Source organism: Pleurodeles waltl, chromosome 11 (assembly GCF_031143425.1).
Source record: "Pleurodeles waltl isolate 20211129_DDA chromosome 11, aPleWal1.hap1.20221129, whole genome shotgun sequence".
NCBI lineage: Eukaryota > Metazoa > Chordata > Amphibia > Caudata > Salamandridae > Pleurodeles > Pleurodeles waltl.
The window spans coordinates 407,618,608-407,643,963 of NC_090450.1; the positions used below are offsets into that span (position 1 = coordinate 407,618,608).

Sequence of the window (25,356 nt, forward strand, 5' to 3'; positions counted from 1 at the left end):
TCCATCTGGCCCATCAAGACTCACTCTCATTTCATCAGTCCATAAAACCTTAGAAAAATCAGTTTTGAGATATTTATTGGCCCAGTCTTGACGTTTCAGCTTGTGTGTCTTGTTCAGTGGTGGTCGTCTTTCAGCCTTTCTTACCTTGGCCATGTCTCTGAGTATTGCACACCTTGTGCTTTTGGGCACTCCAGTGATGTTGCAGCTCTGAAATATGGCCAAACTGGTGGCAAGTGGCATCGTGGCAGCTGCACGCTTGACTTTTCTCAGTTCATGGGCAGTTATTTTGCGCCTTGGTTTTTCCACACGCTTCTTGCGACCCTGTTGACTATTTTGAATGAAACGCTTGATTGTTCGATGATCACGCTTCAGAAGCTTTGCAATTTTAAGAGTGCTGCATCCCTCTGCAAGATATCTCACTATTTTTGACTTTTCTGAGCCTGTCAAGTCCTTCTTTTGACCCATTTTGCCAAAGGAAAGGAAGTTGCCTAATAATTATGCACACCTGATATAGGGTGTTGATGTCATTAGACCACACCCCTTCTCATTACAGAGATGCACATCACCTAATATGCTTAATTGGTAGTAGGCTTTCGAGCCTATACAGCTTGGAGTAAGACAACATGCATAAAGAGGATGATGTGGTCAAAATACTAATTTGCCTAATAATTCTGCACTCCCTGTATAATAGTTGAACAATGTAAGGCTGATGGAACGGACTCCCTTTTGTTTTTACCCTTGGTGTCACACCAAGTTCCCATACTCCGATCAGCACTCGGTGTGCAACCTGTCTTTCTCTGGATCACAGAGAGGAGATCTGTGACGTTTGTCGATCCTTTCGTTCAAAGAACACTCTTGGGGATCGAAGAGCATGTTGGTTGCAGATGGCATCTAAGTCGTCGGAACGAACACCTGACATCTTCGGGGAAGAACACGCACAAGAAAAATTGCCTCATCACACAACTGTTTCCATCGCAGACTCCGAGTCGGATCGAGAGTCCGATGGAGACAGTCAATCCATCCCACCGGCGCAGTACATGAGTACATCAGCCCCTTCCCATCAACAAAAAACAACCAAAAAGACTAAAGCACTAGTCTTGGGTCCCCCACTGCTTGCCATCCATGGTCGGACCTGAAAAGAACAATCAAATGACCAACCTTCGGGTTTGGCAACAAAACACAAGACCAAAGTGCATTCGGCACCAACCAAACAGCTTGCCATGCCTGTTTCGGGATCGAGCCGAAAATTAGAGACTTCCACCCTTTGAGCCAAAAAAAGTAACAATGTTTTCGGAGCTCACATTTTCGGCCCGACTGAAACATTCGGTATCCAAACTCTTGGAGCTGAAACCTTTGGGTGGAAAACATGCTCCAGTTACTGAGGAGTCTTCTGAAATAAGGCCCATATTGAAAGTAATGGACGCTAAACAGCGAAAAATCCATATACATAAGGATACAGGGAAGAATCATAGCTTCTACTCCTCCAACAATCAAAAGAAAATTGACTTTCCACAAGAGTTTAGAAACTGGGCCTCCACCGCTGAAATATTTAAACAAAAGGAGAAACCAAAGGCTCCAGAACAGCCTTCACCACCACATTCTCCTTTACTCCCTGCTTCACCACCACCTTCACCTGCACAATTTTCACCACAATCCCCTATCTCAACACATGGGGATGACTTATATTACACGCAACAGGATATAGATCCATGGGACTTATTGTTCAGATCCCATCCCTTCTAATGATCCTGATTTATACCCCACAGGACCGTCTCCACCCGAAGATACCACTGCTTACAATCCAGGTTATAGCTAGGGCAGCTGCGTATAATAAGGTACAGTTAAATACAGATCCCATTGAGGATTATTTTTTATTTGTTACTCCTCAGGAGTAGATGTTAGTGTATCAGTGTCTTCCAATGCTCCCAAGCATGCTCAAACATGTACAGGACATTTTCAAGGAACCCGTAAAATCTAGAATTATCACACCAAGGGTGGATAAAAAGTATAAACCTGCACCCTCTGATCCGGTTTTTATTAGAGCTCAATTGCCACCTGACTCTATAGTCGTCCGTGCAGCAAGAAAGAGAGCAAATAGCCAGTCTACAGGGGATGCACCTCCTCCAACCATTGGAGGATTGCAAACTCTCAAGCACTGTTGGCAAGATATGATAGAGCTCATTGGGACTAAATGGAAAATTTGTTACAGTGCCTTCCAGCAGAACACCAGAAAAGGGCACAACAGATAGTAGCGGAGGGGCAGGCCATTTCTAATAATCAAATTAGATCTGCAATAGATGCAGCAGATACATTCAGCAAGAGGTATCAATACCAGTGGCATCATTAGAATGCATGCATGGTTAAGGACTTCAGGGTTTAAACCAGAAAGACAACAGGCAGTGTCGAATATGCCCTTTGATAAGCAACACCTATTTGGGCCAGAGCTTGATACCACCATAGATAAGCTGGAAAAAATACTCTGATACAGCTAAAGTTATGGGTGCCCTTTACACTACACCTACTCTGAACTTTTCGTAGGCCGCAGTTTAGGGATGATTTCAGACCATCCTCTGAGCCAATCACATCCCAACAGAAACAAGGGCCACATTTTTAACACCTGAGGCTCCTTCAGAGGCTTTTCCAGAGGAAATAATTATAAAGGGAAAGGTAGATCAGCTACGCCAAGTGGTTCCTCCGCCTCAACCAAACAGTGACTTTTTACAGATCCCCACACAGCATACATCTCCTGCGGGAGGAAGACTTGAACATTTTTACCCACAGAGGCACAACATTACTACAGATCAGTGGGTTCTATCAATTATCCAACATGGTTATTGCCTAGAACTCATTTCTACTCCACCAAACATCCCCCCTCGCTCCCACAAACTCACTCAGGATCATCTCAGTTCATTAAAACAGGAGGTACAATCAAAGCTATTCGAAGGTGCAATAGAAATGGTACCTGTATCCCAACAGAGGTCAGGACTGTATTTGCTATACTTCCTCATACCAAAGAAAGATGGTACTCTCAGACCAATTTTACATCTCAGACCCCTCAATCAATACATTCTTTCAGAACACTTTCACAAGGTCACTCTACAGGACATCATTCCCCTGATGCAGAAACAAAATTACATGACACCATCAGATTTAAAAGATGTTTATTTCCACATTCCCATACATCCAGCTCATCTGAAATTTCTAAGAATTGTTTTAGCAGGGAAGCACTACCAATTCAAAGTACTACCCTTTGGAATAACAGCACCAAGGGTTTTCACCAAATGTCTGGTACTGGTTGCAGAATTCCTCAGAAGACAACACATACATGTCTTTCCGTATCTAGATGACTGGCTCATAAAAGCCAGTACAATTCAAACCTGCCAACAACATACACCATATACAATGGACACCCTTCACAACCTAGGATTCACAATCAATTATCAAAAATCTAACGTTCAACCAGCCCAAATACTACAGTGTCTAGGAGCAATTCTGAACACTCAATCAGGATTAGTATACCCAAATCCAGTGAGAATTCAAGCATTTCACCATCTCATATCTCATCTGCAATACAACCACTCTTACACAGTCAAGTTGGTCATGAAACTATTGGGAATGATGACCTCGTGCATAGAGCATTAGTACCCAATGAACGCCTACACATGAGGCCACTACAACAGTGTCTTTCTCAAAAATGGTCTTAGGCACAGGGTCACATTCAGGATCTAGTGTTGTTGGGCCGCCAGACTTATCACTCTCTGCAATGGTGGAATCACATCCAACTTGTTAAAAGGGTGATCCTTTCAGGACCCTGTGCCACAGACCATAATCACAACGGAGCACATCTCAACAACCTCACCATACAAGGGGAATGAACTCAATTCAACAAACTTATCACATATATAATTTGGATTTACTAGCAGTGTTCCTAGCGCTCAAAGCTTTTCAAACAAAAATTACACACAAGACAGTGTTAAGGATGGACAACATGACCACAATGTATTATCTGCAAAAACGGGGGCAGGCACACTCATCTCAGTTGTCCCTGTTGGCACAGACAATTTGGAAATGGGCAATACACAATCACATTCAACTACTAGCAGAGTATATTCCAGGGATGCACAATCGGCTAGTGGACCACTTAAGCAGGACGCAACAAAAAGTACACAAATGGGAGATTCACCCACAAGTCATTCAACAATACTTCCAAATGTGGGGAACCCTAGACATAGACCTCTTTGGCACAAGCGAAAATGCAAAATGCCCAAACTTTGCATCCAGGCACCCACACCCTCAATCCAAGGGCAATGCTCTATGGGTTAATTTGTCAGGGATATTTCTTATGCTTTTCCACCTCTCCCACTAATTCCGTTTGTGGTCAGCAAGATACATCACACTTCTCTTACTATCATACCCAGAGTTCCCACGTGGGCACGTCAGCATTGGTACACAACACTACTGGATCTCTCTGTAGTACCACATCGCAAGCTTCCAAACAGACCAGACCTATTGACTCAGAACAAAGGTCAAATCAGGCATCCCAATCCCAGTATGCTCAACCTGGCGATTTGGTTCCTGAGGTCATAGAGTTTGGCTATCTACAGCTTCCATCTGAATGTATGGATATTCTAAAGGAAGCACGTAAGCCTATAACTAGACAGTGCTATGAAGCTAAATGGAAACGCTTTGTATTTTACTGTCAGCCCAAAAACATGAATCCACTTAAAGCAGAAGTACAGGATATTGTCTGTTATTTGCTTCATATGCAGAAAGCAAATCGTGCATCTTCAGCTATTAAAATCCACTTAACAGCAATAGCTTCTTTCCTTCGATATAGACAGCATACTTCTCGGCTTAGGATTCCTGTTATAAACGCTTTTATGGAAGGCCTTAAAAGAATTATTCCACCTAGAGCTCCACCAGCTCCTGCCTGGAATCTTAACATCGTACTAACAAGTCTTGTGGATCCACCTTTTGAACCCATGCATTCTTGCACTCTACAGTTTTTGTCGTGGAAGGTTGCTTTCTTAGTAGCAATTACTTCCTCAAGAAGAGTCAGTAAAATTCAAGCATTTGCCTTAGAAGAACATTTCTTTCAAATTCACAAGAATAAAATAGCCCTTAGGACAAATCCAAAATTTCTATCACAATTGGTTTCACCATTTCATATCAATCAGTCAGTAGATTTACCAGTCTTCTTTCCACAGCCGGCAGATTCAGTTGCTGAAAGAGCCCTTCACACCCTAGATGTTAAGAGCTCTTGTATTATATAGACAGTACAAAAGATTTCAGAAAATCGAAACACCTTTGTGGCTTTTCAGCAGCCTTACAAATGTAATCCTTTTTCAAAGAATGGGATTGCATGATGGATAGTCCAATGTATACAAACTTGCTATCTTAAAGCCAAAAGACAGTTACCAGTAACTCTAGAAGCTCATTCCACTTTGAAAAAAGGGGCATCAATGGCATTCTTAAGCAATATACCAATGGCAGCCATATGTAAAGTAGCCACATGGTCCACGCCACACACATTCACTAAACACTACTGTGTGGATGGATTATCTCGCCAACAAGCAAATGTTGGACAGGCAGTGCTTAAAACACTACTTCAAACTACTACAACTTCTACAGGCTAGCCACTGCTTATTTTGGGAAGGACTGCTTTACAGTCTATGCAAAACATGTATATCTGCAGCTTCACATGCCATAGAACGGAAAACGTTACTTACCCAATAGAGATCCGTTTGTGGCATGTAGTGCTGTAGATTTAAATGTGCCTTCCCTCCTCCCCGGAAGCTTGTAGCCGTTGTGGTCCTTTATTTTGTAAATATGTATATATATTGCATGGACATGTCATTTATTTATTATAAATGTACATTTACACTTATACAATCTTTACTTCACCCTCCTGCGGGAAAACAATCTAACAAAGAACCCACTGCCCATGCGCACTATCACCAAGAGGATGAGTCACTCGATCTCGTGACTCTAAAAAAGCTTCTTCGAAGAAAAACAACTTGGAACATTCCAAGCCCAACACTAGATGGCGGACTTATGCAAAGCATGTGAATCTGCAGCACTACATGCCACAAACAGATATCTACTAGGTAAGTAACAATATACTCTTTGTGGGATTCATCGAGGTCCATATCTTGGCTGACATACCACATCAAATATGGGGGCCCACCTGAGACATGCAGACAACTTTTGTTGAAAATGACCTAACATGTATGGCAAATTGACTCTGTCTCACCATCACCCTATACCTCTATCAGTCTATCCTCTATCTCCACTCTCTGACTTATCCCAAACTCATTCTACTGCTATGATCTCCAAAATAACTCTTGCTAGAAGTCCATCCTCTACCCCCTCCTGGCTCACCCCAAGCCTCATTTTACTTCTATCATCCCCCTAATCCCTTTCTACACTCTTCCCTCCTCCACATCTCCTTTACTCATCCCAGACCTCCTCTTACTACCATAATCTCCCAATTAACACTTCTGGATTCTTCCCTCTTCTATCCCTCCACTATTCTATTCAGTCCAAATCAGTCCAACTAACAGACTCCTGTGTTCTCTACTCAAATTAACTCATATCTCCCTGTACTAATAGTATACTCCTATTTCCCTATACTAATCCACCACTAATCCTTTTGGGTTCTGGAACAGTGTGCTGCTCGTCGAAAAGTGATTTGATGCCTCGTCAGGGGTAGTAAACGTTATATAAATACAATTACAAATTTTGCATGCAAAAACATACATATAAACATTTAAGTGAACTAAAATATACATTTGTTAAACTGTCCTAAAAAGTATGTATTATTGTAAGATAAAATAGTTATCATACGTATTTGTACAAAGAAATACACATCTAGATATATATACATAATCTGATTATAACGTATTTACATACACAGGGATATGCAGTCCTTTGCTGTTTGAGTATGGTGGTTATGTACAAAAGAGCCAACTCATGAGTAGTCTTCTGAAGATAAAATAGTTATCCGTGGATCATATCATTGGTGGTAATGAATTACATAGCTTGGCTGCTTGAACAGAGAAAGATGTACCACCTATTGTCTTTTTCTTGTATGGTGGTGTTTTGAGGCCGGGTGCTAATTTTAAGCAGAAGTTTCTTTGCTGAATCTATTTGGTGATTTTATTCCTGATGAAAAGTGGTCCTGTTCCACGTATTGCTTTGTGGGTGATACAAAGCCGCTTAAATGTGAATCTTCTTGCAACTGGTAACCAATGTAGTGCCCTCAAGGAAGGGGAGATGTGGGATAGTGGCTTTAAATGTAGCAGTAGTCTGGCAGCTGAGTTCTGAATGCCTTATAGTTTTTTCATAGTAGATAGAGATGATACATGGTAGGGGCCATTGGCGTAATCCAGTTTAAATAGTTCTAGAGAGATAGTAGCCTGCACCTTGTGTGGAAATACGAGGGGGTGGGGGGGAGATGCGTTGCAGAGTTTTCATTGTGATGAAGCTTGATCTTGCTAATTTGTCACTTGAGCGCTCATTCTTAACTTGGATTCCATGGTAATTACAAGGTTTCTTACTTCTTTAGTTAGTTTCGAAGGTGGTCTGGGAGTAGAGTGAAACAATCAACTGTGGGGTATAAAACACATTATCATCAAAAAATGTATGAATAATGCATTCTAGTAGTCCTCAATAATAGGCTGTAAATAGGGATAAAGGTTGATTGAAATGTATAGTTTGACAATAGGTGGACAGTGAGCAGTCACGCGTTCAGTCAAAGCAAAAATGCTTTATTACATCCCTGAAGAAGTAAGATTAGATTAGTATCTTTTTTGCATCAAAATAAAAACAAACGTTCTGTTGACTTGGACTCAAAACAGTTGCCTTTTCTCTTTTAGGCCAAAGCCATTTTTGTTCAAAGGTGATCATAAATATTCTAACTTCAATCCTGATGTCCCTGTGGTGATCCTTTATGCTGACATTGGTGCTAAGGAGTTTTCCAGGTCACACCAAGTGCTTGCTGCAAAAGCTCGTGGTGGTGAAATCAACTATGTGCTGCGACATTTTATAGTAGTAAGTAACTTAAAATTTGATCCGAATAATGTATACATATTATCAGAAACACTTAGTTGCAGTCACACCTACATATCGGGACAAAACATGTTATAAATTTGTGACTATGAATATTGTTGTTGTACAGAATAACATTCCCCCTTAATATATATACACCTCCACCTCTTTGATTCTGGTGTAACAGTGAATATTTTATCCCATTTTTCTTCAGTGTAGCATCTCTTTGCAGGTTTTACTAAACGCCCATTGAGACTCACTACGTTAGAAGCCTATGGACCCCAGCACATAGATATGACTGAAACATGCTAATATTGAACAGTAATGGTTAAATATCTTCTGAGCAAATTATAGCGACTTCTAATGCCCTCTTTAGATTCCAGCATTTGCTTGAATTCTTAAAGCGTTCATTTGATGAAAATATCCAAACTTTCTCCCTTGCTCATGTCCTGGGTTGAGACATACCTAAATGATAATGGCGAATGTGTTTTAGTATCCATTATATTAATATTGTTTTGTAATCTGGTATGGAAAAATGATGGATTTTATTTTGTGTAGCATAGCAATATTAAAGTTTTTATTTTTTTTATTTATTTATTTATAATCCACGTATTTTGGGCCAATGATTATTAGGAGTGTACGACATTTACAGTTTGCTTTTGTGTGATTACTCAAAATATCAGGAAAATTATGAGTAATTATGTGTAAACTAAATCTCAATTTTCGTTATATTTTTGCATGAAATATATCTCCGCATCCACTTTTGATGTGAGGGTGCATTTCGTGCTTAAAAAAGCAATAAATATGAGGGCTTACAACAATGGGCACTTGCATCCTGTTTGTTCCTGTGGATAATTTTGCCCTGAACAATGACGTAGTTATGCTCCGTGGTGTCATTTCAGAAATTTTGCATAATGAGTGTAACACAAAATTACCCAAGTTATGTGGCGTAGTTTTAATTTGGATGAGTCTAATGTTTATCGTTTGGAACTATATAATTTGATACTAGATATAGACCTTAAGCAGGTCGACTCTTTGTATCATCTTTGCCAGTGTTAAATCTGTAACACTGCATAAGAAACTGCATTTTGCCCACAACTCCACCACTGTTGCTTACTCTGTATCAATTTTTTTTGCAGTCTTCCCTTTTAAAACTAGTTGGCTAAATGGCAAATGTATTGTTCTTCCCCTTTTTGAAGAGGCCTGGACCTCTCATTTTGTAAACCAGCAGAACTATTACAGCTATTTATGTTTACTCATGAAGTGGTCAGGCCATCTTTTGTTAAATGAATAAATTACAAACTACAATAATTACTTTCTGCTGGAAAAGTAAATAACCATTCTTCTGTAGCTGGCCATTTTTTTCATTAAATTTCTTCCATGTTTCGAACTCTGCCCTAAATATATGGTCTGTAATAGGACAGTGTCCCCCTTTAAGTTGAGAGACTAATGCATCAAAAAATGAAGCGTAGCCACAAATTGCATTATTATTTTTCTTCTTGCATATTGAAGTTGTTCAGACAGTTTGGTCATCTAAAAGATGTAATACTTTGACTGGGAAGTGTGTATAACCACTCGAGTGTGGTAACAGTTTAGATTTAAAGTGAGCAGCATCCTGTGGTTTTCTTAAAGCAATTGCTGTATTGTTATCATTTTACATTTGTCTGAAATTCCTTGGAATTTGGATTGTAGAAAGTTTTGTGCGACTATGGTGCATGTATTTTTTTAGTCTTAGGGCTTGTGGCTATTCTCTGTTATTTATGCGTTCAAGTGGTCTCTAAGATGTTGTGTCCAATCGTTAGCGCTTTACTTTTAGAAATCATCATTTCCTAAAATAAATTCCTACTTAAACCGTTGCCCACCCATGATATAACTTTAATGGAAGTTTCCCTCGCACAAAGTCATATTAACTGTTAGGCAATCACTTTGGATCTATCTGAAAATATATCTGATTATCAGTTCTCCGTTCCAAGTTCTTTGTTGTAGAGCTAAGCCACTGTGAATTCTTTCTATTAGAGGAAAATTAAGTAACGCTGTAAGGAATTAGGTTTTTGCAGGTCCCCCGCCCCAACCCCCCACCTTTTGCTTCAATTTGGACTATTAGCTGCTGGCTCTTCGACTTGGAGTGTGCACTGAGTTCTGATGTCCAGCCGTCAGTCACAGTGTTCAGTCCCTTTTGCAAAAATTATTTTGAATTAGGTGTTTCCAATTGGCAAGTACTGACTTACCTATACATCCCTAGTAGATGGTACCCAGGGCATGTAAGGCAGAGTGTCCGTAGAAGGCTGCAGCACTGCTTGTGCCCCCCTGTGTGTGACAACGTGAAAACATGGCTCCCAGCCTACCACTGCAAACTGGAAAGGCAGTGTCTCACTGTCAGTTTGACTTTGCCATTGCCTTCAATAACAAAGTCCCTTAATAGTATATGTAAGACTTCTCGAAGGAAGGCCTAGCAAGCCCTATGGCAAGGAGCTGAATATTATTAAGCAAGACCTATAGCTTCATATTTTTCTTAGCAGCAAAACCCTAAAAGTTGTCGTTTTGCTAAGGAAAGTTAGTAGGTCCATCGGATAAGAGTTACCAGGTAGCATCCCAGGCTGGCTATATTCTCAATGGGACTACCTAATTAGGTGCTGTAAGGTATCAAATTAATTGTGGCATTAAATTCAACTTGATGGTCAAGTCGACACTTACGTCTTTTTTTAATGTTAAGCAACCTTTGGAATGTTGTCCCTCAGTACCCCAGCTAGTCAAGTGGCCTCGCAAAGGCCCTGATATACAGACAGCTTTTTGCCCGCCTGTGGAGATGTGTGAACGACTCTCAGGCAATGGATCAAAGGCAGGTGTGGCAGAGTGAGATGTGATCTCCTCCCCCAGGATGCCTACTCTAGGTGTCATCCCAAAAGGCAAGCTTCAGAGGGGAAGCTGCCCTTGAAGGGCAAATGGTGATAACACTACCAAGCAGGCTGCCTATTCCTGTAGACAGGTTGGAGACAGAGACGGAGAGGGAAACCCAGAGCCAGTTTTCCCGTGGCCGTGTAGCCCTCAGGTAGCCACACCTTTGGGGCAGGCTACCATGCTCCTGACAACTATGTAAAGGTCATGCCATCTTCGAAGGGGAAAGTATGTCGGACTCTGTGAAAGCTAGATTCCTCACAAGACAGACCCAACTTCACTCAAAAGGAGGGGACACACTTGCCCATTGGCTAGTGACTGCATTGTCCCCTCAGGGGCACTTTCCTGGGATAAATATGGCACCCTAAACTTCAGTACACCATGCATTTCGATATAGGACTGAAGGAGTCTGTTCTGCTAGCCTTGAAAGCACACAAAGAGACTGCACTTTCAGAAAAGACGGCACCTTTTGCACTTTTGGCTAATAAAGTTTGGATAGTGTCTGTGGCTCCTAGCTCAGGGAAAACTTGATTTCCAGTCCCAGATCGAAGCATAGACTCCAAGAGTCAGTCAGCTGGCCCCCTGGGACAGCACCAGGGACATCAGAGCTGGAAGAGCCCAAATCCCCAAGCTGGTAGCCCCTGCAGAAGTGTTGCCCCTACTGGGTACCGGGCACTTCAAGAGACTTGTACAGAATAGCCAAGTGTTGCTTCCGTGTCTGCTGACCCGTGGGCGTTGTCTGTTCTTAGTCGTTTCCCAAGAGAGACACTAGCTCCCACCAAAGATTTGCAGCCTGATCACTGTATTGCAAGAACTAAAGGGCTGCCCTACTACCATCGCAAAGAGGATATGTGGGACCCCGGGTTCAGTGGCTAAGTTGCCTCACCCTATCCCTGGGCCACGGGCTCACCCGAATCTTACCTCCGTTGACTGCACAGTATCAGGAGCATCCTTGATTATCTTTTGATCCTGCATCTCCAGCATCAGGACTACTACGATGTTGTCTATGGCGGCAGAATCCTAAAGGGTGAACCTGGACTTAAAAAAGTTTCTGGTGGTCAGGTAACTGTCCAGAGATCTTTACTGGCCTCCTAAACCCCTGCCCTGTTGAAATTGGTCACTCATCTCAGGTCGGAGTATCTGGACTAACTTTTCAAAGTTTTGCAAACATTTTGTTGGCCAATGCTTGCTTGCAGTTGATACAAAAGTTCTTTAATGCATTAAAAATAAATATCCCTTGAACCGTCGAGTGGATTTTGATAATTAAGGACTCTAGATATTCATACAAATAAGCTCTATGTTTATAAATTGGTGTTGTCTTTCTATTTGTGTGACTTTATTTCGTTGTTTGGTGCTGTCAAATGTTTTACACATAGTTCCTTTGCTATACCTTACTCCTCGTAGCCACAGCTAACTAGGCTTGTGCTTGAGGTTTAAAAAAAACGACCCTGACTTGATGAAAGATTGTATTTGCAAGTGTAGTGCACAATAGTGCCCACCAGCCTTTGCATATAGTACACCCAAATCCTCACAAACTCATTAATGCATGCATTTTAATTTTGATCCCTAAATAGAATCTCCGGTCTGCCATAAAATTGTCTTTTTAGGTGAGTGCGCAAGCGCTCTGACGTGTTGTAATTTATCTGTGGGCTTTTAACCATGCCACTGCAAGCCTATCACAATCACTCGTTCGTGGGCTTGCCTTTCAAAAATCCTTTATCATTGGTAAATGCTTTACTTTTGTCCCTCCTTGGTGCAGTTTTGTTACCACCTTGGCCATCGACCCTGTTGCACGGATAATTGCGCTTTGCCGATACATTTGACTGCGAGTGAACTTTTTTTACTTTTGTGTCTCTCCTTCGGGCTCACGGTGGCTGTGGCGCTTTGAATTGGCTTGCTTATGTCAACTGTTTTACTTTTAATTTTCAATCTGTGGCAAGAAAAGTCCAGTTAGGAATTTACAGCGCTAATAGCTTTAAATCAAGCAAAGGCGAGACTCTTTACATTGCACATGCTTGTTTTGCTTGGTATGCATCTAATACCTTAAATGCTAAATTGATATTAATCCTCACTTGATTTGAAGCAAATCCAGACTTCCAGTCATTTTGCAAATAGTCATGATATACACAAATGATATCTGTACATTCCGCCATGTAATAGTGGCATGGAAAAGTAATTGTATTTAAATAACTATTACTATCCCTGACAAGGCATCCAAGTGCTTTTCGTTACTCCAGAACCCAAAAAGGATTAGTGGTGAATTAGTACAGAGAAATATTACTTAATTTGAGCAGTGTTTGTTAGTTGTCTTGAATAGGATAATGGAGGAATAGAGGAGGGAATAGTCTAGAAAATGTTATGTGGGAGATCATAGTAGTAAGATAAGGTTTGGGGTGGGTAAAAGGAGAGAATGAGGACGGTGTAGAGTCTCTAGAAATGAATTTGGGAAATCGTACTAGTAAAATGAGCTTTGGGATGGGTCAATGGAGGGATACATGAGGGAAGAATTTAGAAGGGGTTTGGGAGATCATAGTAGTAAAAAGAGGTTTGGGTTGATCAAAGGAGGGAACAGTCTAGAAATGGTTATTTTGGTCATCATAGTAGTGGAATGAGGTTTGAGATGAGTTGGAGTAGAGACAGAGAATATATTGAGCGACGTATAGGGTGAGACAGAGTAACGCAATGGATAAAGAAGATGCATAAGTACATAGGGTATACCTGTATAAGGAAGAGAATATATTGAAATTGAAAGTAGAGAAGATGCATAAGTACATAGGGCATACATGTATAAGGAAGATAAAATATATATATATATATATATATATATATATATATATATATATATATATATATATATTTTATGTTCGATGGCATGTGTAGCTGCAGATACACATGCTGTGCACAGTCTGCCATCTGGTGTTGGGCTCGGAGTGTTACAAGTTGTTTTTCTTCGAAGAAGTCTTTTCGAGTCACGAGACCGAGGGACTCCTCCCATTTCGAGTCCATTGCGCATGTGCGTCGACTCCATCTTAGATTGTTTTTTTTTCCGCCATCGGGTTCGGACGTGTTTCTTTTCGCTCCGTGTTTCGGGACGGAAAGTTAGTTAGAATCTCGGAAAAAAATCGTCGGTATTGTTTGCGTTCGGTATCGGGTTAGTTAGCACAAATCAACACCGAATTCTGAAGAGCTCCGGTGGCCCTTCGGGGTTTTTTCGATCCCCCGTCGGGGCCTGGCCTGGTCGGCCCGGCCACGTGCGACTTCAAGGCTCATGGAACGGACCCCATTCCGCTTCTGCCCAAAATGCCATCACAAGTATCCGTATACGGATCACCATCTGGTCTGTAACCTGTGCTTGTCCCCCGAGCACAAGGAGGATACTTGTGAAGCCTGTCGAGCGTTTCGGTCGAGGAAGACGCTGAGAGACCGAAGAGCCAGGAGACTGCAAATGGCGTCCACGCCGACAGGTCAAGAACGCTTCGAGGAGGAAGAAGAAGCTTTCTCCATCCGCGAGTCTGATTCGGAAGAACTCGACGCCGAAGAAACACACCAAACCGTGAGTAAGACGTCGAAAATCAAGACTCACGAGAGGTCTACAAAAGCCCAGGGGACGCCACCGCCAACAGGCATTGGCTTAACCCGAAAACTAGGTGACCCATCCAAGGCACCGAAAAAGGGCATGCTGGTGTCGAAGTCATCCGACTCCGGTCGAGATACCGCCACACAGCAACCTCGGAGCCGAGACAGCGGCTCCGAGAAACTTCGGCACAGAGACAGCGGCACCGAAGAATTTTGGCACCGAGGCACCACGCCGAAAAATAAGGTTTCTTCGGAGCCTAAAAAGACTTCCGAAAAGGTTTCGGTTCCGAAACAGCCAGCCTCGGAGCCGAAAAGTAGTTCCTATACAGAGGAACAAGGATTAACCTCCCAATTACATAGATTTGGAGAGGAGCTTCAAGCTGTAGAGCCTGACTACACACAAAGAAGGCTTCATATTCATGAGCACACAGGGAAGATAACCACTCTTCCCCCAATCAAAATAAAGAGGAAACTTGCCTTTCAACAAAAGGACAAGCAACCACAGGCAAAGGTGGCAAGGAAAACAACCCCACCACCGTCTCCACCACCATCAATACATGCATCACCAGCAACAACTCCACCACTGATGCATTCACCAGCTCATACCACAATGAGTCAGGATGATCCCGATGCATGGGACCTCTACGATGCTCCAGTGTCTGACAATAGCCCAGACTCTTATCCTACAAAACCGTCACCACCTGAGGACAGTACATCCTATACACAGGTGGTCGCAAGGGCAGCCGAGTTTCACAATGTCTCCTTACATTCGGAACCAATTGAGGATGACTTTCTCTTTAACACACTATCCTCCACCCATAGCCAGTATCAATGCCTTCCCATGCTCCCAGGAATGCTAAGACATTCAAAACAAATTTTTCAGGATCCGGTTAAAGGCAGAGCCATAACTCCGAGGGTGGAGAAAAAATATAAGCCACCGCCCACAGATCCAATATATATTACAACACAACTAACACCAGACTCAGTAGTTGTGGGGGCAGCTCGTAAGAGAGCCAACTCTCATACCTCAGGCGACGCACCACCTCCAGACAAGGAGAGCCGCAAATTTGATGCTGCGGGAAAAAGAGTTGCAGCACAAGCAGCAAATCATTGGCGTATTGCCAATTCACAAGCACTTTTGACAAGATACGACAGGGCTCATTGGGATGAAATGCAACATTTCATCGAACACTTACCCAAGGAGTTCCAAAAAAGAGCGCAACAGGTGGTGGAAGAGGGACAAAGTATCTCAAATAATCAGATACGGTCTTCCATGGATGCAGCAGATACAGCTGCAAGGACAATAAACACTGCAGTCACAATACGAAGGCACGCATGGCTGCACACTTCTGGGTTCAAACCGGAAATCCAGCAGGCTGTGCTCAATATGCCGTTTAATGAACAGCAATTGTTTGGGCCGGAGGTAGACACTGCGATCGAAAAACTCAAAAAGGACACCGATACAGCCAAAGCCATGGGTGCACTCTACTCCCCGCAGAGCAGAGGCACATTTCGGAAAACACCTTTTAGGGGAGGGCTTCGAGGTCAACCCACAGAAACCACAACCTCACAAACAAGGCCTACCTACCAGGGTCAATATCAAAGGGGAGGTTTTCGGGGGCAATTTAGAGGGGGCCAATTCCCAAGAAATAGAGGAAAATTCCAAGGCCCCAAAACCCCTCAAACTAAGCAGTGACTCACAAGTCACACACCACCATCACATAACATCTGTGGGGGGAAGACTAAGCCAATTTTACAAACTTTGGGAGGAAATAACAACAGACACTTGGGTCTTAGCAATTATCCAGCATGGTTATTGCATAGAATTTCGCCAATTCCCTCCAAACGTCCCACCGAAAACACACAATATGTCAAAACAACATATAGATCTTCTAGGACTAGAAGTTCAAGCATTGCTACAAAAGGACGCAATAGAATTAGTTCCAATTCAACAGAAAAACACAGGAGTTTACTCACTGTACTTTCTAATACCCAAAAAGGACAAAACTCTGAGACCAATACTAGATCTCAGAACACTAAATACCTACATCAAATCAGACCACTTTCACATGGTCACGTTACAAGATGTAATCCCACTGCTCAAACAGCAAGACTACATGACAACATTAGATCTAAAAGATGCGTATTTCCATATACCAATACATCCTTCACACAGGAAATACCTAAGGTTCGTATTCCAAGGAATACATTACCAATTCAAAGTGTTGCCATTTGGAATAACAACTGCGCCAAGAGTTTTTACAAAATGCCTGGCAGTAGTAGCTGCACATATCAGAAGGCAGCAAATACATGTGTTCCCGTACTTAGACGACTGGTTAATCAAAACCAACACGCTAAGACAATGTTCACAGCACACAAACTACGTCATACAAACCCTTCACAGGCTAGGTTTCTCAATCAACTACGCGAAGCCACACCTTTTGCCGTGTCAAACACAGCAATACTTAGGAGCGACAATCAACACAGCAAAAGGGATTGCCACTCCAAGTCCACAAAGGGTTCAAACATTTCACAAAGTAATACAGGCCATGTATCCAACACAAAAGATACAAGTCAAAATGGTAATGAAACTCCTAGGCATGATGTCTTCATGCATAGCCATTGTCCCAAACGCAAGATTGCACATGCGGCCCTTACAACAGTGCCTAGCCTCACAATGGTCACAAGCACAGGGTCAACTTCTAGATCTGGTGTTGATAGACCGCCAAACATACATCTCGCTTCTATGGTGGAACAGTACAAATTTAAACAGGGGGCGGCCTTTCCAAGACCCAGTGCCACAATACGTCATAACGACGGATGCTTCCATGACCGGGTGGGGAGCACACCTCAATCAACACAGCATCCAAGGACAATGGGACATACATCAGAGACAGTTTCACATAAATCACTTAGAACTGTTGGCAGTATTTCTAGCGCTGAAAGCATTTCAACCCATAATAACCCAAAAATACATTCTTGTCAAAACAGACAACATGACAACAATGTATTATCTAAACAAACAAGGAGGGACACACTCGACACAGTTGTGCCTCCTAACACAAAAAATATGGCATTGGGCGATTCACAACCACATTCGCCTAATAGCACAATTTATTCCAGGGATTCAGAACCAGTTGGCAGACAATCTCTCTCTCGAGATCACCAACAAACCCACGAATGGGAAATTCACCCCCAAATACTAAACAATTACTTTCAAATTTGGGGAACACCTCAAATAGATCTATTTGCAACAAAAGAAAACTCAAAATGCCAAAGCTTCGCATCCAGGTACCCACAAGATCAATCCCAAGGCAATGCTCTATGGATGAACTGGTCAGGGATATTTGCGTACGCTTTTCCCCCTCTCCCTCTCCTTCCATATCTAGTAAACAGGTTGAGTCAAAACAAACTCAAACTCATACTAATAGCACCAACATGGGCAAGGCAACCTTGGTACGCAACACTACTAGACCTTTCAGTAGTACCTCATGTCAAACTACCCAACAGACCAGATCTGTTAACACAACACAGACAACAGATCCGACATCCAAATCCAGCATCGTTGAATCTAGCAATTTGGCTCCTGAAATCCTAGAATTCGGGCACTTAGACCTCACACAGGAATGTATGGAGGTCATAAAACAAGCTAGAAAACCTACCACTGGGCACTGCTATGCAAATAAGTGGAAAAGATTTGTTTATTACTGCCATAATAATCAAATTCAACCTTTACACGCATCTGCAAAAGAAATAGTAGGATACTTACTACATTTGCAAAAATCTAACCTAGCTTTCTCTTCCATTAAAATACATCTTACGGCAATTTCTGCTTACCTACAAATTACGCACTCAATTTCATTGTTTAAGATACCAGTCATAAAGGCGTTTATGGAAGGTCTAAAGAGAATTATACCACCAAGAACACCACCAGTTCCTTCATGGAACCTCAACATTGTCCTAACACGACTCATGGGTCCACCTTTTGAGCCCATGCACTCCTGTGAAATGCAATACTTAACGTGGAAAGTTGCATTTTTAATTGCCATCACATCGCTAAGAAGAGTGAGTGAAATTCAAGCATTTACCATTTAAGAACCATTTATTCAAATACACAAAAATAAAGTTGTTCTACGGACCAATCCTAAATTTTTACCAAAAGTAATCTCACCGTTCCACTTAAATCAAACGGTAGAATTACCAGTGTTCTTCCCACAGCCAGATTCGGTAGCCGAAAGAGCACTACATACATTAGACATCAAAAGAGCACTAATGTACTACATTGACAGAACAAAACTAAGTCGAAAAACAAAACAACTATTTATCGCCTTTCAAAAACCTCATACAGGAAATCCAATTTCAAAACAAGGCATTGCTAGATGGATAGTTAAGTGCATTCAAACCTGCTATCTTAAAGCTAAAAGAGAACTTCCTATTACACCAAAGGCGCACTCAACCAGAAAGAAAGGTGCTACCATGGCCTTTCTAGGAAATATTCCAATGAACGAAATATGTAAGGCAGCAACATGGTCTACGCCTCATACATTTACCAAGCACTACTGTGTAGATGTGCAAGATTGCACATGCGGCCCTTACAACAGTGCCTAGCAAACTTGCCTTCCAAGAGAAAGACAAAGAAAGTCACAACATGGTCTACGCCTCATACATTTACCAAGCACTACTGTGTAGATGTGCAAGATTGCACATGCGGCCCTTACAACAGTGCCTAGCATCACAATGGTCACAAGCACAGGGTCAACTTCTAGATCTAGTGTTGATAGACCGCCAAACATACACCTCGCTTCTATGGTGGAACAATACAAATTTAAACCAAGGGCGGCCTTTCCAAGACCCAGTGCCTCAATACGTAATAACTACAGATGGCCTCCATGATAGGGTGGGGAGCACACCTCAATCAACACAGCATCCATGGACAATGGGACACTCAGCAAAGATAGTTTCACATAAATCACTTAGAACTACTGGCAGTATTTCTAGCGTTGAAAGCATTTCAACCCATAATAAGCCACAAACACAACCTTGTCAAAACAGACAACATGACAACGATGTATTATCGGAACAAACAGGGAGGAACACACTCAACACAGTTGTGTATCCTGGCATAGAGAATATGGCATTGGGCGATTCACAACCACATTCGCCTAATAGCACAGTTTATTCCAGGGATTCAGAATCAGTTAGCAGACAATCTTTCTCGGGATCACCAACAGATTCACCCCCAAATACTAAACACTTACTTCCAAAGATGGGGAACACCACAAATAGACCTATTTGCAACAAAAGAAAATGCAAAATGCCAAAACTTTGCATCCAGATACCCACAGGATCAGTCTCAGGGCAATGCGTTATGGATGAGTTGGTCAGGGATATTTGCATACGCTTTTCCCCCTCTCCCACTCCTTCCATATCTAGTAAACAAATTAAGTCAAAACAAACTCAAACTCATACTAATAGCACCAACTTGGGCAAGACAACCTTGGTACACAACACTACTAGACCTCTCAGTAGTGCCTCATGTCAAACTACCAAACAAACCAGATCTGTTAACTCAACACAAACAACAGATCAGACACCTAAATCCAGCATCGCTGAATCTAGCAATTTGGCTCCTGAAATCTTAGAATTCAGACACTTAGACCTTACACAGGAATGTATGGAGGTCATAAAACAAGCTAGGAAACCAACCACTAGACATTGCTATGCAAATAAGTGGAAAAGATTTGTTTATTATTGCCATAATAATCAAATCCAGCCATTACACGCATCTGCTAAAGACATTGTAAGCTACTTACTACATTTGCAAAAGTCAAAGCTAGCTTTTTCTTCCATTAAAATACATCTTACCGCAATTTCAGCTTATCTGCAATTTACGCACTCAACTTCATTATTTAGGATACCAGTCATAAAAGCGTTTATGGAAGGTCTGAAGAGAATTATACCACCAAGAACACCACCAGTTCCTTCGTGGAACCTCAACATTGTCTTAACTCGACTCATGGATCCACCTTTCGAACCTATGCACTCATGTGAAATGCAATTCTTAACATGGAAAGTTGCATTTCTAATTGCTATCACATCTCTAAGAAGAGTAAGTGAGATACAAGCATTTACCATACAAGAACCATTTATTCAGATACACAAGCATAAAGTAGTCTTACGAACAAATCCTAAATTCTTACCAAAAGTCATATCACCGTTCCACTTGAATCAAACAGTAGAACTACCAGTGTTCTTCCCACAGCCAGATTCTGTAGCTGAAAGAGTACTACATACATTAGACCTCAAAAGAGCGTTAATGTACTACATTGACAGAACAAAACAAATTCGGAAAACAAAACAATTATTTATTGCTTTCCAAAAACCTCATACAGGAAATCCAATTTCAAAACAAGGCATTGCTAGATGGATAGTTAAGTGCATTCAAACTTGTTATCTCAAAGCAAAAAGATAACTGCCTATTACACCAAAGGCACACTCGACTAGAAAGAAAGGTGCTACCATGGCCTTTCTAGGAAATATTCCAATGACTGAAATATGTAGGGCAGCCACATGGTCTACGCCTCATATGTTTACCAAACACTTCTGCGTGGATGTGTTAACGGCACAACAAGCCACAGTAGGCCAAGCAGTACTACGAACATTGTTTCAAACAACTTCAACTCCTATAGCCTGAACCACCGCTTTTGGGGAGATAACTGCTTACTAGTCTATGCAAAGCATGTGTATCTGCAGCTACACATGCCATAGAACGGGAAATGTCACTTACTCAGTGTACATCTGTTCGTGGCATTAGTCGCTGCAGATTCACATGCGCCCACCCGCCTCCCCGGGAGCCTGTAGCCGTTTCGAAGTTGATCTTGAACATTTGTAAATTTGTAAATATATCACTTTAAACTACATTATGTATATACATATTCACTCCATTGCATGGGCACTATTACTATAATACACAACTCCTACCTCACCCTCTGCGGGGAAAACAATCTAAGATGGAGTCGACGCCCATGCGCATTGGAGCCGAAATGGGAGGAGTCCCTCCATTTTCCATATATATATATATATATATATATATATATATATAGAGAGAGAGAGAGAGAGAGAGAGAGAGAGAGAGAGAGAGAGAGAGAGAGAGAGAGAGAGAGAGAGAGAGAGAGAGAGAGAGAGAGAGAGAGAGAGAGAGAGAGAGAGAGAGAGAGAGAGAGAGAGAGAGATTTTGATTTAAAGTAGTATTTTATAAACTCAGACTTTCTGGTGTTGCTGTACTTTAAGCTTATTTATTTGTGAATGTATATAATTAATATATAATTTTTACATTTAAGTTTTCCTCTGTATTCAAATAGTGAAGTGCTTGTAGAAAAATAGTACCTCTATTTACATATTGTGATAGAGCAATAAAACGGAAACCCAAAAGCTTCCATTCAAATAACTCTCCTGAAAACTATGCAGTGACCTATATACATGTTAACAAACACAAATGATGGACGGAATGTGGAACCAACCAATCAAACATCTCCCCCTCACTCCCCCCCCATTCACAGATCTGGGTTTAATCCATCAATTCTTCTGCTCACCGCGTCACCCCAGTTTGGACTCAACCATATGCAAATCAGTCTTGACCCTGTTCCCCATTGGAACAGTCCAGCACGAACTGCCAGGCCAGGTCCTCCCTGGACCGGACACAAGCATCCTGGGACCGGTTTCAGGGTATCACAGTGGATTAAACCCAGATCTTTGTGACTGGGTGTGAATGTTTCCATTGTTAAGCACTGCATCCATCATCTGTTTTTTTCCCCTCCTATATACATGTTAAGCATAAATAAATATACATATAATAGTTAATCAAAGAGAATAAAGTCCATCACAAGCGTGCCACTTCCAAAACATGTTTCTATTATTATCCAATTGTAGACACTCAAAGTAGCAGAGACAGCCAATTTATACTATCCTCGGAGTCTCTTCTTCAGGGCTGTATGTCATTCATACAAAAAAAGAAACCTCAAAATACATAGTATGATATGCCTAAAAGCATGAAAAAAGTAATAACATAATTGTAACCATGCGTGACAGCAACATATGTAACAGAATAAAAAACATAATATAATCGATCGCTGCGAGGCCTTCGGGCAGTCAGGTGCTATATACATTTATGTAACATAACATAATATTTCTACACATTCTAAAAAGCCAAGAAGGGCTAGCAAAATACAAAACCACTCTTTATACTGAAAATAATACCATAGTATATAAACGCCATTGCTTTATACTACAACATTGACTCCCAGGAAATCCCATTAAGAGTTCATAATTAGAAAAATATACATCATGTCACAGAGAAAGGAATAAAACAACTTTGCCTCTGTACTCAAAAACAAATTCTTTAAATAAACACTTCATGTTGTCAAACCATAAATATTGCCTGTTTCAATATATATCCTGAATCCTAACATTTCTGCAAAAATGTTAAATAAACTTCACCCATTTGGACCACACTTCCCTACTCCTAACATCTCCACCGAGCCTACAAGAAAATTCTAGTATATTGTGGAATGTAACTGATTAGGTTGCCACATAATACAGTGTCTAAAAACCCATTGCCCAGTTTTTATCCACTCAGGAGGACTTTTTTTTTTTTGTTGCAAAACTAGACAAGGGAAAATACAGAAGACTAAAGAATTCCTTGCGTTTTGCTGAGACTCAAACCCCATAAGATGTGCCCCATGGTGTATTATATCAATGGGAAAACCTCTCTACTCCATCTCCAACAACCCGATCAATCGCCCTTTAAGCATAATAACCAGCTCTTATCTGTGCAAGTTCTAATTCTTCTCCTCAGTCACAAAAAGCACCCTAGTTAGAACCGTCATATGCAATGCAGAAACCAGAAAGCTAGAGAAAGAAAAACAAAAATATTATAAGTATATACTTTACTTCACGCACTCCAATCCAAGTCGCCCCATACATTTTTTAATGAAGATTAAAAACTCCATTCTATTTAATAAACAACAGATAACACAGAAAGAAGGGAGGGAATTCGAAAAAGAAGTAAGAGTCACAAAAGAGAAAGCGTTCTCTACAAATATACAAAGACTAAACAGAAGCCGGATCCTTACATTCATTCTAATCTTTTACCCGTAATGTGAACAATGCTCTGAAAACGTACTATTCAAAATGAATGCAGGGGGCACCCGGCCCCCCCTTATAGCCCTAGGGACCACCACCTCCCCGGAGCATTTGTCAAATGTGTGCAGTGGGTGATGGGGGGGACCCTGCAGCCCCCTAGCAGGCCTGGGGATCGCCACCTCCCTGTGGCATTTCTTTAATTATGTGCAGGGAGCGCTGCGTAGCCCCACCACGCAGCCTCAGGGACCACCACATCCCCGGGGATATGTACATTGGAGGGGTGCTGTGCACCCCCCTCTTGGAGCTGAATGGTTTTGCAGCTGATGCTGGCGCGGGCACAGTGCTCCTCCGCCCAAGCGGAGCCGCCGCCACTGGTTAGTATTTTAGTTCCAGAAGCATTCAGTTTGAGATGGCGCCATGTCATCCACTGATAAATGACTCTGAGGGAACTGAAGATTTTTGAGTTTCCAATGTCTTTGGGTCTTTCCAGTTTAAGGAGTATTTGTGTCATCTGCATAGTTATAGTATGTGAGCTTAAATTCATTCTTTATTGTCGGTAATTACTTCTTGTAGATGTTGAAAAGCATGGGTGAGGTGAAAGAGCCTTGCAGAAACCCTGCTTTTGTGAAGTACGGTTTGAATGAGAAAGGAGGAGCATAGATGACATTTTGTTCTGTTTTGAAGGTAGGGTGAGTTCCAGTTGCAGACAGTCTCCTCTGTGCCGGCTTCATAGAATCTTTGTATTGGGGTGTCCTGGTCAACTGTGTCAAAGGTGGCTGAGAGGTCCAAGAGAAGTAGTGCAGCGATCCTGTAGCTGTACTGTGTTTTTAAGGTATTCACAGATGGGGATAAGGACAGATTCTGTGACTCTTCCACGGCGGAATCCGGTCTGGTAGTCTGAAAGTATAAAGTTCTCTTCAGTGAATTGTGACAACTGTGTGAATGCTGCTCTTTCTATCCGTTTACCCAGTAAAGGCCCATTTGTAATCGGTCTGTAGATGTTTAGGTCCTGCGGGTCAGGGTTTGTTTTCTTTAATAAATTACTTTATATACACCTTTTTTAGGTCTTCAGGAAAGATTCCTGTAGTTAAAGAATCATGGATAATTGTTCTTACTGGTCTGGCAGCAGAGGTAGTTAGAAGTATGGTTGAGAAGATTTGTGATGGACAAGGGTCAGAAGGGCAGCCGGCTGGCCTGTTTGCCTTGACCAGATCCATAAATTCACTTTGTGATATTTGTTTGAAAAACTGCAGAGACTGTGTTAGCCTACTCTTGGAGGAGATTTTGGGAAATAGGTTAGGGCTGGTGGTTATCCTTTGTTTTAAATAGGAGTGCAATGTGTCAGCTTTGGTTTTGTAATAATTTGACAGTTTGTCTTTGAATTCTTGAATAATGGGATTAGTTCCTTCTGTGCATTTAGGGTTATGAAATACAGTGAGAAATTATAAAATTCTTTATTTGCACATTTAGCATTTTGAATTCTGTCTGAATAGTACCTTTAAAAAAAAATGTTTTTCATTGTTGACTTGTGTATTCTGTTAAGATTCTGTAGGTGCAGTTTGTCTTGATTTGTTTTTTGTTTTGAGCCAGGAGAATTGCAGTTTTCTAATTTTTTTGTTTTATCTCTTTTAGTTTTGTATTCCTCCAAGATGGATAAAGCCTCTGAAGGGAATTTTATTGTGTCTAGATCAGTGT

General features: G+C 41.5%; 1 protein-coding gene across 3 annotated transcripts in view; it reads left to right on the plus strand.

Moving 5' to 3' along the window:
- The window catches only part of UGGT1 (UDP-glucose glycoprotein glucosyltransferase 1), a 1,185,714-nt gene that overhangs the window by 113,623 nt on the left and 1,046,735 nt on the right, over nt 1-25,356 (plus strand). For all 3 annotated transcript variants that reach the window (XM_069213734.1, XM_069213736.1, XM_069213735.1), the window contains exon 6: nt 7,878-8,052. In XM_069213734.1, the coding sequence (XP_069069835.1) occupies nt 7,878-8,052 (175 nt within the window). The remainder of the gene's footprint in view (nt 1-7,877; nt 8,053-25,356) is intronic.